The 17,481-nt window shown below is 35.7% G+C and overlaps 1 protein-coding gene across 1 annotated transcript in view; it reads left to right on the plus strand.

Annotated features, from left to right (window-relative positions):
- Positions 1–17,481, plus strand: part of SNTG2 (syntrophin gamma 2) — a gene marked incomplete at both ends in the record, with an annotated part of 319,669 nt that overhangs the window by 293,934 nt on the left and 8,254 nt on the right. The window contains 2 exons of the mRNA XM_082481246.1: positions 10,528–10,620; positions 14,223–14,333. Of these exons, the coding sequence (XP_082337372.1) occupies positions 10,528–10,620; positions 14,223–14,333 (204 nt within the window). The remainder of the gene's footprint in view (positions 1–10,527; positions 10,621–14,222; positions 14,334–17,481) is intronic.

The raw sequence follows: 17,481 nt of genomic DNA on the forward strand, positions 1-17,481 counted from the left end.
GATTTAGAGAAAACCGAAGAAAAGGGTTTGGGATGTTAGGATCCAAGCAGCCTAAAAGAAGTTTAGTTCCTGGGTCACCTTCCTGGAATGTTATCACAGCTAACCTAACTCTTCTGACTACCTGCTTTCTGAGATGCTCAGTAGACTTTGTGTGTCTCCGTAACTCTGTGGTCAAAACACACACACTCATTTCTAGGCATCTTTAGGAATGAGGTGGTGCTTGAGAAATGGTGGTCTAAATCACCCTCTGAGACTGAGCAAAAGAATTCCACCTAAGTAAACAAAATCTAGCAGAAATCAGGCAGTCTGAATAAGAATTAATTGTCATTTCTAGCTTATGAATTCTTCATGGTAAACTGAGAGGATGAGTAAAACGGGATTGGTTGGTCATAGTGTAATCTTTATGAGTTCCAAATAATATATTTAAAATGCAAAAATATTAAGTACACTTGGCAATGCTATCCTAATTTTGTATTCCATAGTCATGAAGAAGCATATATAAAACAGAATTATGCATAGGAATCCCTTTAAGGATGGAAATGCCACAATATGCTAATTTCTGAAACAAATAAGCAAAGTGAATATCCTCCTTAAATTCAGGTGAAATATTAAATAGCAGTTAGATTAGGATAGACTTACAGGGTCATTAAAGATACTTATCAGTATGTTACCAGAAGCACTCAGTTTAATTACACAATTAAGTTTTAGATTGTTTTCATTATGTACAGAAAGCTTATTACAATTCCAATTTAACTGGTCATCTTTAGAAATACTATTAGATTCTAATTTGTTTTCATACTGGTGCAAAAACCCCACCATTCTCCAACACAAAGAAAGATGCTGAGAACCATACAGATTAATTGTAAATACATCTGTAAAAATGACTAATAATTCAACAATTCAGATACCAGGTGAGAATCAAGCAATGCATCTATTATAATTTTTAAAAAAGCAAGAGAATGTACCAATTTACAAGGCTATTGAACAACATTTTGTTTACATATTCTGTATTTTAAACATAATTAATATAAAATTTTTATTTTCTTGAAGTTACACCAATATTTCTAAAAATAGTAGTATATTCTTAAAATTATAAATTATTCATATTGAAAGGGTAAATCCAAAGACTTACATATAAATATCTTAATATATTTATATTTATTTATAAGTCCAAAGATTTATAACCACTGTGTGGTGTGAGTCTAGATTTATTATTTTCCAGAGGATCTTATAGACCTGAAAAGGCTGAAACTATTAAGCCTGTCAAGAAGTTACTCTCATGGCATTTCAAATTTATGGAGTAATTTTACCTTAGAATTTTTATATTTTAATTTATGTTTTCAAAAGTTGGTGTTCCCTATTATTCTCCACCTGTGATTCCTTTGTAAGGATCAGACAGAAAAACAAAATCCCACTCCAAGCATCATTGATTCAGAACTAAATTTTGTAGTCAGGAATGTCTGGGTTTCATATTTCTATTTAAAATCCTTTTCAACTGCAAAATTCCAGAATTTATAGATCACCAGAAAAGAAAAAATCTATTGTCGTGGTTTAGGCCAAAATCCACTACTGGGGACCTGAGGGACCCCAGATGGGACTGACAGATGCTCCCCTCTGCCCCTCTTCAAAGAGAGAGGCAGAGGAGGAAAAAGAGACTTATGAGTTTAGAAGGAACTAAACTACTGTAATGAAATATTAATAATAAAATTAAAAGAAATAATGAAATATATACAAAACCGTATCAAGCTCCCGAGATGACAGTCACTACACCGGCTGGCACTGGGGCAGTCCCAGACTGGACTCAGTGACGGACGGGAACTGGATTCCGGATCTGGATTCAGGATCGGGATCACAGGCAGATGAACAGAGTCCTCCTCAGACGTCGGCCATTGAAGGCAGAGCCCTGACCCTTTGATCCCTCAGCTTTTATAGTGAGCATGAGGCAGATGGGATGGAATACCCTGTTGGTCAGTTTTGGGTCACCTGTCCTGTCCGCTCCTCCCTGCAGGTGGGACCCCACTATGCTTTTCTGCTTCCGACCCTCCAATGTGGCAAATAACAAAGTCGGTTGGCCTTGGGGGTTACAGCAATAAGTATAAGCAGAGCCTCTCTGCACACCACGCCTGGGCATCAGCTATACACAATTGGTCTTATCACTCTGAGAGAGTGAACACTGTCTGCACAATATGCAGTTAATGTCAGTAGTTAGAAGAGGCCCAGCTCAGAAGCAAAGTTACTGAACAAAATTGGTTCTGTTTTACCTCAAACCAGGACAACTATATTATATAATAACAAACTGCATCAAAACCATTTCAGTGCCTTTGCTGAAGTAAACCAGTAGAGTTCCACTAAGATGAGTGGTGCCAGCCTGATCCCTATGATTGCTACTGAGGATCTGCCTCAGGTCTGTGAAAATATACTTGGGAAAATCTACAAGTAGGAAACTGTGAAACATTTAAGTCACTGTTATATCTTGCTTTTCTGTATAGGAAAATGAGTTGCTACAAAACCGCGAAGCTGTTGCTCAGGCACAGAGATGAGGAAGCACACGCAGTCTGTTGCTGACATAAGCCAAGGCTAAAAAATGCACTTCGAAATTTCACTGCTACAGGATGACCGCTGCTAAGCTGCTGGCCTTTGATTTTGTACTCACAGCATCACAGCATCACAGAATGGTCAGGGTTGGAAGGGACCTCTGGAGATCATCTAGTCCACCCCCCCTGCCCATTTCTCGTTTTCTCCTACCTCCATTTCTCTCACTGCCTTTTCCTACAACTAATTTAAGCTATAGTCTGCGTGTTCAGCAGAGGAGGCAACAAGTCTTCTTTCTTCTGTCGTGTTTACATTAGCCATAGCTTCATATGAAGAGAGAATGCTATAGCCACGAGTAGGCATCTGTAACTGCATTATCAGCTCGTCTTGCCAAGTAATAGCTGAACCTACAATGGTTCAGGAGAAATTAGTTGACCTATCAGTCTTCCTGTAGGAACACAATTCCCTGCAGAGGAACGTTTGCTTCGGGCCGCATGCGCGTGTAGCCGTGGTCTTTCTGTGATAATGGTTTAATGCTTAATCCCAGTTATGCTGAAGTTTTCTGAAAAGGCAGTCTGCCCCACGAGATCTCTACTAAGAAAACCGTTCTTGCAGTTGGCTGCTATAGTGTCACGAGCGTTACAAATTACAAATAGATTATGTCAGATAAGTATTTATTTCAGTTAGAAGAGCTGTTGTGTGGCAGGAATTTTACTTGTGAGCATGGCTCAGATTGTCATAGATGACTGAAAGGCAAAAGTTTCAAGCATAGCAGTACCCTGAGAAAGCCAGCATTAAAAGCATGAACGTATCACACATAGGTGTTATCCTCTGAAGCAGTAAGCACTGAGCTAGCGCCACTTCTACTGAAATCAATAGAAACTTTCTTTGAAGTTCAGTGAAAGTATAATGAGCCATTATTTGAGTCCTTTGAAAAATCTGACTTTTAGTGCCAGTGTGTCTCTTGCATACATATATGCTGAACCACAGATGTGCGTCATTGTTAAAAAACAACTGTAATGTCTTCTTGAAATCATCAGATTACAGCATCATCTTTTACAAAAGAATGTACTTTTTTCTACTAATACCCAGTCAGGTATGTAAAAAAGGTATGTATGACTTTTAGGGCACTAGATGCAATTCCTTCGATTGCAACAACTGCAGATCTTGAAGGAATGTACAAGATTTTTAGTTAAATCTGTTCTGTTTCGGTAGGGTAGTTTTAATTGTATCTATCTGCAATTATCACAGTTCTGTAACCTTTTAATTGTGACATGATTAATTCCTTAAAGGTATGGCCAAATGAGTGGATCTGCCACATTTTTTGAATGAAGATGGTATTCATTCGTTCACTCTCACAGAAATTATTTCACTGATCCTTTTGTACAGTTATCTGGAACAGGAATACACCTGAGCTTTGGAAGTTTCTGGATGAAATTTCTGAAACCTCTTATGCTTTTGATGAATGTCAGATTTCATTGTCATTTCATTTTCTCATCTGTAATGTGGATTCAGAGTGAGAATGCTTTCAATGTACTTTATAAATGTCTTCTGAAAGTTCTGCTTTTTAAAAAAACGGTGACATATAATATAAAATATTTTATCCTAAAATAACAATCAGAATTTTAAAATATGAGAAAGCCGAAGTATGTGCATTTTTCGTTCAACTATTTTGGAATTTCAAAGCGTTTAAAAAGCATTTCAGTGTAGCACAAGTAATTTTACATGAAAAGACTGTTGAAGATTTTGCAGGCTGTCTTCAGAATTAAGGGGTTTAATTTTGTAAGCCTCCGAATACACTCTCTGTATGTGGGCTGAGAGGTATTTCTCAGTACAACCATAACAACTCTGGTTGCTCTTATCATCATCTCCACATCCTACTCAAGAGTTTTTTTATGCTAAGAGTGGAAATTTCAAAAAAGCTTATGCTTGACATAGCAGGTCCCAGACTAAGGCTTTTACCAAACTCTATGTTTTGGTAACTACATTGGATGCATTAGGAAACCTTACTCCTGTCACTCCTGTATGATTTAATGGCTTGTAAAAAGCTGCTATATAAAATGCAAGAATCTAGGTTCCAAACTGTCTGTTGTTAGTATAGGGCTTTTTTCCTTACCCTCACTGTATTTTAAATGCTGTTGTACATTATTTTATTTCTAATGCGTAATAAAAGAGCACATTAGGTCCTTCTCTGTTTCAGGCGTTTAAGTTCCTCTGACAAGTCCCACAAACTTCCTCCCATTTTTTTACAGCTGCCCACACTGACAGACTAAAAAAATATTAAATGTAATATGGGGTGGGTTTTGGTCTCAGAAATAAGAAGAAACGAGTATCAGTGATATTTGGATGATATTAAAATTTGATCAGTTTAAATTGGCAACCCTGGAGTCTTCTGTTAATATGATTGAAATGTTGACTGGTAATTGATTTCTAGGGAAAACTCTTACAATTAAATTCAATTATTATGTTAATCTGCAGTTTAATAGACAATGACAAACAAATTGTTTCATATACATTTAGCCCATTAGAACTCCACTCTCCTCATCTGTATACAGTTCACTTTTGTAAGTCTTTATGAGATCATGGACTCAACTTTAATACGGAAGAGTGCTCAGTTTGGGGTGTTTCTAGTTGTTCTGTTTGAGATTTTTAGTCACTAAATTTTGATCTGCATATGGTTAAGCCTTAATTTTGTATTTTTTTTTACCTTAAATAACAGACAAATCTTGAATAGCTCAAAAGAGCTTTGCCATTAACTTTAATAGATTTTGGGGTCATCACTAAATTAAACATGCTAAATGCATGCTCTATTGTTATTGCCTTGTATCTATATTCATTGGTAGTTAACTGTAAAAAAGGATGAAGACCAGAACCAGATGATGATGGCTGGTTTATGGTATATGAAGTAGGTACTGTTTTTACTGAACAACTACAACTGTGTTCTCATCATGTTATTTTACATGTAAAAGAGATTATTTGTCTCTGGAAAACAATATTCAAAAAATATATTCGTTAGAGTAATAAAATAATGGTAATTTAATTTTGAGGGAAATATTCCCTTGTTCTAAGCAAAGTAAAAGTTTTATTAAGATTTTAGCATTTAGTATATTGATGGCATATTATTTCCACACTAAGGCATAGCACATATTTTAACTTAAAGTGAATAATATGAATACAGTGTACAATATGTATACTGTATACATATGGATATGGTTCTTTCCCAAATGCTTTGCTGCCTGGTTCTTTTTATCATTGATTTTTAGAAAGCATGTGTTGAATTCTATAAAATGAGTAGAGTGAGAAATAGTGTCTGTGTTCCCACTTACACGTAATAGAGCTTTACAGCCCATCTTAGAGCAAATGCATTGTCTACTTTCCTGTTGCTTTTTGGAAAATAAATAAGCAAAATCACGTATGTGCCAAATTTCTGTTCATTTAGAATAGAAGACCAGTATTTATTTCTGTATTTTGGCTGATCAAAAACACTAGAATTCCTGCTCAACAGAACATAGCTGAGTCCAAAATGAATGAATATATTGCATATAAATGCTGTAGTTAAAGCAAGTGAGTTGTTTTTTTTTCATGCAAGACAATAATTAACCACAATGTAGCTAGGCATCAGCTGAATTTTGATATTCAAATTTTTGAAACTGTAACCTTGATGAGGCATTGGGAACACCAGCACTAGAGATATAAAAGTAAACTCCATTAAACGGGATATACTCTATGTCACCTTTCTGTGTTGCCCTTACACGAGCAACTTCACTGAATCTCATTTGTTCCTTAGAAACTTTATTTGCCAAGGAAATAAAGAAAATCTTAGGAAAAGGAATACCAGTTGAAAAGGTTGCTAACTGACCACCCTGATTCTTTAAAAATTATATGAAATGGTATTTTTTTCCTATGAATCATTGTTGATCTCAGAATGTAACATCCCAACTACAGACATTAGCACGCATGATTTTAAAGAATTTTACTGAAAAACGTAAACAAGTGGAACCCCTCTTTCTTAGACAGAATACAAACCCACATCAGAGTAACATTAAAAGATGGTATGTCTTGAAAAAAATCCATAGGTACTACATTGGGCAGCTATGACAGAACTTAGGCAAATTTAGGCTTTCCAGCTAAAGCATTTCAATAAGCTCATAGTCAACCACAAAAATCTATTGCACGTCTGCATTTATTTAGAAGCATTTGGACTGCACAGTCCCTGAAGCAACCAGACCTCCTTATGGATTCAGCCTACCTGGGAGACCCACAAGTCTGTGCCAAAATCAGAATGTACTGGCAGGCATGCTTGCCTCCTTCTGGCTTCGTACTACAGCTCTGTGTGGCCAAGGACCCCTACACATAGAAGGCAACTCAAGTCATCTTTTTCTTCCTTGCATCCCCTTCCTAAGCAGCCTGTGTCTGGGCTGCGATGTTGCCCATTACCCCCCAAGTCTTCATTCTTCCAACCATGTCATAGGCCAGTGACTAAACATGCAGTGGACCCCCTCTCTGTTTGTTGCCCAGGTTCTGTCTCTCACTGTACAGATATTTGAGGTATATTTGTGCCCTTCTCTCTGAGTGGAAATAAGGAAGTCCCTCTTGCAGTCTTTTTCCCTGTGTTCACTCTCCCGTTTTAGCATTTACTCACCTCTTGACTTGGGTACCTGACACCCATGAATCAAGTTTAAAGCCCTTCTTGTTAGATTAGCAGATCTGTTCACAAACATGTTCCCTCCTTCTGAGGGAAAGAGTCATCACAATGATGATCATAAAAGCTGGTTTTGAAATTAATTGGCCTGTCATTGAGCATATTTGTAAAGTTTCTTCTCATTGTTAGACAGAATCCTACATCAGTCTTTCTTTTAGAGTACTGAAGCAACCTGTCCCTTGTCCTCTCCCCGTTGTAAAAACTGATGGAAGATAAGCGCGAAAGAAGCATCTCCATTAAGAGGTAATTGATCCAAGCCTTCAATACTAATTACCTTCTGCGGATTCCAAGATGTATGCATAGTCATGGAAGATATTAATTGATGTGGATAGCAACAACAAAAAAAAGCAAGTACTAAGTTCCCCAAGCATGATCCCCAGGATCATGCTGGGATGGAAGTGTCAAGAGTTTCGTAGATCGGAGTGAAAGACAAACTACCGACCAGCTGATGTGACCTTGTTAGAGGGCTGAAATCTTGCCCTAGGGACTTAATTTCATTCTGAAGGCCGCAGTAGAAGGATACTTACACACTCTCACTGACACCTCCTACTCCCAGATGCAGGCCCTCTTTTCCCATCATTTAGCTTTCAGGACTCTCTTTTTCCTAACTCTGCCCTACCCAGCCTTCTTACTCCCCTCCAGCAATCTCAGCCCCCTGCAGTTCGTGCACAGACAAGATTTCAGCTTTGTGTCAGCGATTTGCTGAGGAGAGGCAGAAGTTTTTTGTGCTCTAGACCCTTCTTTCCTACATTCAACTTGATCTTTTAATAAGTTAAAGGTATCTGCATTGAGATACTGATACCTGAAAAATTACGCAGGTAAGAGTTTTGTAATTGTCTTTTATTACAAATAATTATTCTACAGATCATTTCCCCCTTGCTTGGAAAACATTAAATAATCAATCTAGGATGTGTACTACAATTTCCTGAGCAGTTGCAATTCAGGCATGAGGCCTTCCTTTTACCAGCTAAATTCTTTATACTTTGACTCGTCGGACTTAAACTTCCAGTCTACACCCGCATAATGTTCAGAATCAGCAAGGTTAGAACTGGAGAAACTTTTACATCTTGTCTGGAGCAGTGCAAGCCAAAGATGCTCACTATACCACATTTGCTAACAATCTGAATTTTCATACGTGTATGGGCTATGTAAATTAATGTGGGTATTAGGGTATAGCTGTATGATGGGATAATATTTTAATGCGTATCTTAAGGTTGATAACCTTGTAGATTCTCATCTACCTCTACTTACAATCCCCAAGAGTTTTGTGATAAGCTAGTATTAGACCTAAGGCCAGAAAAATCTCATTTCCAATCAGTAAGGAAGATTTTTTAGTTAAGCTATTGCAAGTGTACGGGAAGCTTATTCCAAGGGCAAGAACGAAAAGGGATAGTGCTCTGTACTAGTGTTAATGAGTGGAGATGGGGGTCCTTATCACAAAGCTGTCTGAGAACTTGTTCAAAGTCGTTAAGCAAATGCCATAGGCAGGCTTTTAAATTTACACGGCAAAACCCAAACTAATTCTGTTGAAAAGAAAAAGCTATTAGTGTTTTGTAAGTATGTATGTAATGTTTATCACAGTGAAAATGCAGCATATTCTGTTTGTCTGTAGCATTTGTCTGCAAATAATTTCCAAACCAGTTCCATTATTTGCAAATATTGAATATTTGTAAAATAATCCAGGCTAATTATTCGTGAATAGTTCATTTTAATATTTACCATTTGTGGCTGAGCAATTAGATGCTTACCCATTGGGGGAATCTAATTTAATATGTTTTAAAAATTGCTTTGTTGAGTCAGAGCTCAGCTAGTATAACCTTTTTAATTGGAAAATAATGGAGAATAAGTTATGACTGGTGCTTAATGCCACCTTATAATTACTGAATAAAATGTAGGGATATTTAAATGTCCTTCTAATTGAATATCAATCACTGAAATCGTTTTAAATGCCAAATAATATGATCTTTGAACAAAATAATTTATTCAGAAATAATATACATCTCTGCCATTGTTGAGCTGATTATAATAGTAATCTTTACTAATAAATTAATTTAATTCCCAGCCCTTTCAAAATCCTTTATAAAATGTCATATCTGTAACTCATAAATGCTTATTTTAGTATAACTCTAAATGTTTTTATTAATAGTGGAATGAGGAAACCTTTACAATTACTAAATACAGTTTTATATTATACTAAAAATCTTTAAAAAAAAACAATTAAAAGGACATTTTTCAACTTAAGCAAGTTTATTAATGCTTTCAGTCTCCTCTGGGCCATTCTCGTGTTGAAACCATTGTTTGGAATGGTATTTTAAGAAACTATCCAGATACGAAAATTTCATGTGAGCAAATGTCTAAGCATGAGGCAACATTGCAGTTTATGAAATATCGAGAGCAAAGTAATGCTCCCTTGGCTGAAAAAAAAAAAATCTAAGATTTCATAAAGCACACGGGTATGGTTTTTTAAATGGCTGGTAAGGAGAGGTGAGGAGAGGCTGGAGACAGGATCAGATCGCTACTCATGCTGAAGGCAATGGGCTTTTTGCCATTAACTGTGAATGGTGAATGTCATCATGCTGTTCCGTATTAAATCAGCAGCAGAAGCTTTTTCATGTACCTTCAGAATTCGTCACATACCCAAGTTAGCTAGCCTTAAAAACACATGTAAAGAAGAATATTAATTGACTTTTTACTGTAAAGCTTATTCAGAAGTTTAAACAGAACTTCTGGGTTTTGTTAATAAAAGAAATTTTTTTTTCTAACCTGAAAGGTGATCAAAGAATTGGTGTACGTCTAGCACTGTCTAGCAAGTATCAGTGCTAACTAATGAGCGATAGTTATTAGTTCTTCTTATTAAATTACATTAACTAACATTAACTAACATAGTGCTGCATTGGCATGTCACCCAAGTTTACAAATGAAAAAAATGTCGCAAAATAAAAAACTATTACTAGGTCAGGCCTAAGCAGTTTTCCAAAAGCTTTGAAATAGTCAAATTTGGCTTTCTTTGTTCTGCATTGCATTTTGTAAGGGATGGTTTCCAAGTATATGGTCTTTATTTTCTGGAAGAGGAACTCAAAGTACAGAACACCTCCAGTTAATGTCTAGCTGACAGATCTGATATTGACCTGCATTCGAAAGGTTTTGACAATTTTAAAATGTAACAATATAAAGCAGGACCAGTGTTGCCAGCTGAGTGTCTTCCCACACAAAAACATCCACAAAATATTATTTTTATATGATAAATTATGATGATGGTTGTTCTCTCAAAAATCATGCTTTTTTTTTTCCAGTCTAAAACATATATGTGCAGTTGGCAAGGGGATACCCTGTGTTTCACAGTCGACTTTGCTCTGGGATTTACCTGTTTTGACAGTAAAACAAAGGTAAGAGAAAAAGAAAAGAAAACATAACTCTGTTTTGGTTTACTATTATTGATGTTATTATTAACCATAATTTTTTATATTGATCAGTAGTGGTAATTTTTTATGTTGATGTCAAGTATTACTTCCTCAAACATACTGTACTTTTTATTTATACAGCACTACTGAAATGTAGTCAGTTTGGAACTAGAAAGGGAAAATTATACTTGTGCATTAGCATGTAAAAATAAATTTTGGAGAAATATATAAAAAAGTAATTTCCTTTTCAAGTAATAAAAGCAAAGGAAGGTTATATTTAGCAGAGAACTTGGTTTCTTAGTTATGAAGAAATGTCAAGATTTTTTAAAGATCATCGGTCATGAAAAAAATTGTGTCACCTGATTCTATTTGTTTTGAAGCTGTGGATATAAAATAGGATTAATTATTCTTCCATCATAAGAAATTTAGGCCATGCCTAAAGTAAACAGAACAAGGGCAAATGCATTTCAAAGTCATAATCTATAAGATTAAATTCACTTATCTTGCAAAACAGAGTGGCTATATGTAAAGTGCCTACAGGGGCTGTTTTATGATACACGCCAGCTTCCAAGCCCTCTCTATAATTCTACTATTTTATATATAATTTAAAGTGATATTTTAATTTAAATTATTCTAAATGGATTTATACATTTGTCTGCCAGTAGAAGTAAACACACATGCAAAAATATTTCTGCCTTAATAGAGCTGTCCTCTGAAATATGTTCTTCAACTTCAAACTGAAAGGATTTTTTTTAATATATATTAAAGAAATTCAGTCAGTCATTCTGAGTTAAGAGGAAATACACTGTGTTTTGAAACATTGACATGGGATCTAGTTTTTGTGTGTTGGTATTTTGTGGCTTTGGGGCCAAAATGCACATTTCTTTGTGCAGAGAAGTAATGACCAAGATCATTGTTACTTGAAAATTTAGACTAATTGCATTAAGCATGCTATCCTGTGAGGTGGCATAAAATTTCAGGAATTATGTTTGCATACCTTTCCCTGCCTCCGGTGATACTGTATTCTGAAATTGTGCTTTTTGCTCAGTTGTACCCATTTTGTGGGTAGAAAGTAATCTCATTAGTTTAGGCTATACAAAATGCTTCTTTTAAATGTGATGATTGATTGGGTATACTCCAAACTTTGAAATTATAAATTTTATAAGACCAGAAAATGAGCCATAATTAAAATGCTGTTCCTACTGCATTGAGTAGAACCAAAATGTTACCTATAGAAATGATAGGACTTTGAGCCACAGTGCCTACCTTCATTATTGATGAGGACAACCTTTCTTGCTTACCTAAGGAGAAATACAGAATAACATCAGATAGATTGATTCTATCATTAAACTGTAAAAAATCTGGAGAGCTCAAGACATTTATTGTTCATCTGTGGGAGAGATGGCAGTGTCCTCTGCATCCTCAAGCCTGAGTAAGGCAGTAATAGGTTGCTTCCACAGTTCATCTTACCATAATTGTCAGCTGGAGTTGACTCTGTTGCCCGACACTCAGAGATTTTTCAGTATATTTCCTACCAACGCTGAACAGATTGTTGAAGTGGTCAAGCAATTAACAGTTCATTAGGGACACGGCAATTTTGCTGACAAACTTATTTTTTCTTGGAGATAATGTATTTCAAATTAAAGTCACCTACTGATGCAAAGAATGGTCTTACACCACAGCAGGTGTTCATATAGGCTTATTAAAATGAAGGCCAGTCACCCGTCTGCCCTACAGTTCTAAGCCTCAATCTCAAATTTTGGGCAACTGCTCATGTACTCATTAAAAAATGTATATTACAGTCAGTTAAATAATATAAAAAGGGCCTTCTTATTACAAATGACAAAATGAAAAGGGCAAAAACTTTTGCTTAGGAGTTTAAGTGTCTTTTAGAAAGCTCTTCTCTAGAACAGTTTTGGGGGATACTTAAACCTATTTGAAAGAATTACTTCACTTCATACATGTTGTGTTCCAGGGTCATCATGGGCTTAACTCTCAGCTTTTACGATTCGGGCCCATCATAGACATACTCGTGTGGCCTGCTGCTGCTTTATACCTGTTTGTAGAGATTTCTTTTAACTACTCGGCTTGCTTGCTTCATCTTCCCTATCCTGTGCCTCCAGCTGCTTTCCAAGATAAAGGGATCCCAAAGCGTGCATTTTCTTCCACCTTCCAGAGCCATCTACTTCTTTTTCTTTTCCACTCAGTGTCAACTGTTGAGAGAGATGATGACTCCAGCAATGCCAATTATTGCTAAATTGTTTCTAAGTTCGTGTCATCTCCACCCTAGCAGTTATATTATATAGCGAACATTCGTCTAACCTATTTAAATCCAAACTCATTTAAGCTTTGAATGCTTTTCAGATGGTCTAATTAGGCCCTCTGGACCCAGTTAAAAATCTGTTCATGAATGTAAAGTTTAAGCACCATGACAATGCTGTAGCATAGTTGAGTTTTTCTTCATCTGTTATATTTGTCTAAGTCAATGGTGTTTATGTCTGCAGGGAACCAGGAGATGGAATCAGGCTTTTTGTGCCTTCTGTAAACACTTTTTTATTTATGGGGCATTCCCTTTCAGACTATGAGTAGGGTTCTGAAGACCACTGGTAGCACTGGTCTACATGAAAAAAATATTTTGCAATGAGGTATATTGGAAAATGGAACATAGCAAACTTTTTTCTGTGTGTGCTTATGAAATAGCCTTCAAAGTACTTAAATTGTGTTTCCTCAGCAGTGTCCAGGGACTGAATGACATTTCAACATGTACAAAGACTTTTCATTAAGATTATAGGCATTAAGGAAACATCAGTAGGAAGTCTGGGTACAAGTTGTTACCTTGTGTTTTTTTAAACTTACACATTTTCAGGCGATCAATAGAAATCGTTCAAATAAATACCAAAAAATGACATTGGTTTAAAAAATAATTTCCCAATATTTGATTTTAAAAAGTATCTCCATAACTATTAAAACATACCTGTCCATCTAAGATTTGCTAACAGCAGTAAGACGCCATGCATAAACCTGTTGGAGACCAAGAAGGCTAGAATTCTTATATATTTGACAAAAAACAGTATCCTGTAGAGCACATCTTTTGTGGTTTGTGAGACTACATTCAATAATAACTTTTTTGCATGTCTGTAGCTTATTTTATCTGAGGAATTCAAACCATGTTATACACATCAGTAAATTCAGCTTTGCAACGTCCCTGTACGACATTGTTACCTACATTACGCAGATGAGCCAGCTTAAATATGAAAGATCAAGATATGGTGTGGAATTGTGTATAGAGAAACTGATACAAATATCCTCGTGGATCTTTCCAGAATTAAGATTTTGCCATGGATTTTGATATTATGTATGCAACTGAAACGCTTACATTTCAAAGACTTTCTAAATACTTGTTTAATTGGTGAATATTAATATTGTATCTTTTGCTTTCACATATGATACAGAGCTGTTAATTTTATTTGTTCTGCAACCAGCCTGTTATCATGCGCCGTTTACTGATACATAAACACTGATCATCAATCTATAATTCTAGGTAAGAATATGTAACAGAGTCCTTAATCGAATCTCTTTCTCTTTAGAACGTGCTTTGGAGGTTTAAGTTCTCTCAGCTCAAAGGCTCTTCAGATGATGGGAAGACAAGAGTAAAGCTGCTTTTTCAGAATCTAGACACCAAACAAATCGAGACAAAGGTAAGCAACATCCTCCTTCTCAGTTTAGTAAAAAATGAAATGGATTTATTATCAAGGCATCAAAAATTCCATGTACTATTGCACATGCATATGGTGAACTCCACATCACAGTTTATCTTTTCTTTCCTATTCTCTAGAGACTCAAGAAACAGAAGCGATGTAGTATCATTGGATTTATTACACAATTTGTACAAGCCTGTTACTGAGTGATGTTATGATGGTGTTTTACTGTTTCAGAAAGATGATTTCTGTGAAGTTTAGTCAACCTATAATATAATATATATTTATAATATCTAAATACTACATATATCTAATATATATCTATATTAGATATATAATATATGTGATATATATATATAAACTGCTTTTAAAAAGTTAAAGGAAAAATAAAACTATTTAAATGCTAAATACATTTTTAAGATGCTATATAGTAGACGTAAATTTTTAAGCAAGTATGTGCTTAAGGTTTACCAGTAAAATAAATGATTGTGTAACATTTATTAGCTAAAAAGAGGGAATATTCTTACACGAGGTCAAGCAATTCCTGCAACCTATTACTTCTACTCAGTGCTTTACAGGATCTGGAATGAAGCTGTGGAATTAATCCAGTCACTACTATAGAAGAGATATTGCTGGTGTCTCTTTCTTTTCCACTAGCAATCATCAAATAAAATTGTGAAACTCAGAATTCAGAGTCCCAACTGAACTTCAGCAGTTTCTAATACAGGACTGTATTTTGAATCATCTTCTGGAAGTTTGGCTGTAATGCCTTAATATGGGTTCCGATTCTGCCCTGTGATCCTAAGCTTGATGCTGAATAAATAAATAAAAAGATAATTTTTTAATCATGCAGGTTTAAAAAAGGTGAGGAGAACTTCAATGTGATATGACAAAGAAGAAGGTAAGAGTGAGGTTCAACTGGGATTTGGTAGACCAAAGCTGATGAAAACAGAAGTATCTGAAGATCTATGAAAATTCTCAAATACTCTTACTTGGGGTTGTACAGGTTAAAATCACTTATAAAGTGCTACTCTTCTATAGTGACCATACACAAAGGTTATATATTACCTATCCTTCTAATGCTTAAAAAAAAAGTTATAAGAATAAAATCTCTAACCTTCCTTGTTTATCATGAAGTTACAACAAATGCAATATGTAAGTCTTTTAGTAAATTAGTCAGTATTTCATCAGCAAACTTAACCGGAGTTTTCTGTTGGCTCTACTTTAAAAGATATTATGATATCTGTTACAAAAGGTAAAATATTAGAATAATTTGGCTATAGTAGCAGGTCATTTCCACTTCCTTTCTCACAGTACTCCTGGGAGTCAGAAGACAACTATCATCATTTTATAGATGATCATCTGTTGCAGAGAGCTCACATAACTTGTTCCAGGTCAGAAAGGAGGATTGTACTGGTGTAAAAACCATAACCTCAATCTCTGAATCTGTGTATTAAATCATTAGGTAATCCATGTGTGTGATCGGCCAAGGCCCCCCCTTCCATTGCTTGCAATGGAATTCCATTGCTTTAATACTGGATCATTCCTCTTTCTGTTGTGGTAAACAATCTGATTTTTTCAAATTTTATTTTCTTTTTATTTCTGTTCTCATTTCAGTTGTTTTTAATTGGTTTTACCTGTATTTTACTCTTTAGATTAAAAGAATGTAGATTTTAGCATTTTAATGAAAATTTGATTATCTGTAAAATAATGATAAAAGTGAGTCCTAATGATAATTTTATAGCAAGTTGTGTCCAGGAGACTGATTTGTTAAAACATTAAAAATTATTCTTTTACATTGCTGTAGTGAAAACACCTTGTAATTGGCAAAGTTTTCATCAATATTTTTGAGGTACCTTGAAATTGTCAGATGGAAGATGATACGTGATTGGTTCATACGGAATTATAAGTATGTATGTACCTAAGTGTACATATGTGTTGTAACTGTTGGAAGATCCCAGAAAAAGGTCATTAAAGGCCAGAGGAAAGACTGATAATAAGTAGCTGAGGATTTATCAGGATTGCAGTGACTATACCTTTTACCACTGTCTCTGCACAATGCAGTGTACCCACTATGATTTCACATTAGATGGGACGGGGATACAGCTGTGGAGCCTCTCCACTTCAGATAAGTGGTATGTATATTCAGGTATATGCCCACCACCTAAATGGTATTATTTGTTAGAGTTCAGAATTACAGACTAGTTGGGAAATAATAACCAACACTAATACCCATAGTATAGTATAGTATCTGCCTCAGCTTATTGTACTGAAAGAGATTTCGTTGAGCCAGATGGTGCTGTAGGGTGAAATGCAGCCAATAATGAGAAACAGAAAATGTCGTCAAATAATAGAAGTTTCATTTTTCCTGAGTAAATGAGCCGCTACATGTGAAATAAAGCTTGATACAGATGACTTATGTTCACTTGGCACTAAACAGTATAGTTAAGGTTGCAAAAGAATTTTCCAGATTATCTCTAATTTTATATGCGTATAAATTCTTGGGGAAAAAAAATCACAATTGGGAATTCTGGTTTTGCATCTTGGTTACTAACTAGAGATGGTGTTTTTTCTCCTTTGAGTTTTAAGCCAAATGCTTCTTCCTGTGCACTTGAGTTGTAGGTGAAGAACAATACATTTTTCCATTTTAAATAAAGCCTAGACTCATAGAATCATAGAATCATAGGTTTGGGTTGGAAAGGACCTTGAAGATCATCGAGTTCCAACCCCCCCCTGCCATAGACATAGACAGATTCCAGTCACTTATTTCTCCTTCAGGTCCTTCATATTCCCTACAACTTCCCCTCATAGTTTCCCACTTCAGTACTTCCCTGAACTTACCCTGCCTTTAATATTTCTGGTAATAACTCCGCTTCAACTCCTTGAAATCTCCCAAAAGTCATTGCAATGCGTTCATATTACTGCCAAGTCCCAGCATATTTTTATCCAGCCTGGCAATGGGGAAAATGTTGTTGCAGCTGGTTTGTAGGTACGTGTGTATTACCTGGTTAGAAAACCCATGTATAATGGGTGGCCAAGGGACCTCTGCCCCAGCTGCTGGTCAAGGCAGGAGAGGATGACGATGCCCCTGCCTTCACTTCCCTGCAGAGTGGTAACAGGACCTCCCAGTCCTTGCCAACGACTTGTG

The sequence above is a fragment of the Vanellus vanellus genome (genome assembly GCF_965231255.1).
Source record: "Vanellus vanellus genome assembly, chromosome: 3".
Classification (NCBI taxonomy): Eukaryota; Metazoa; Chordata; class Aves; order Charadriiformes; family Charadriidae; genus Vanellus; species Vanellus vanellus.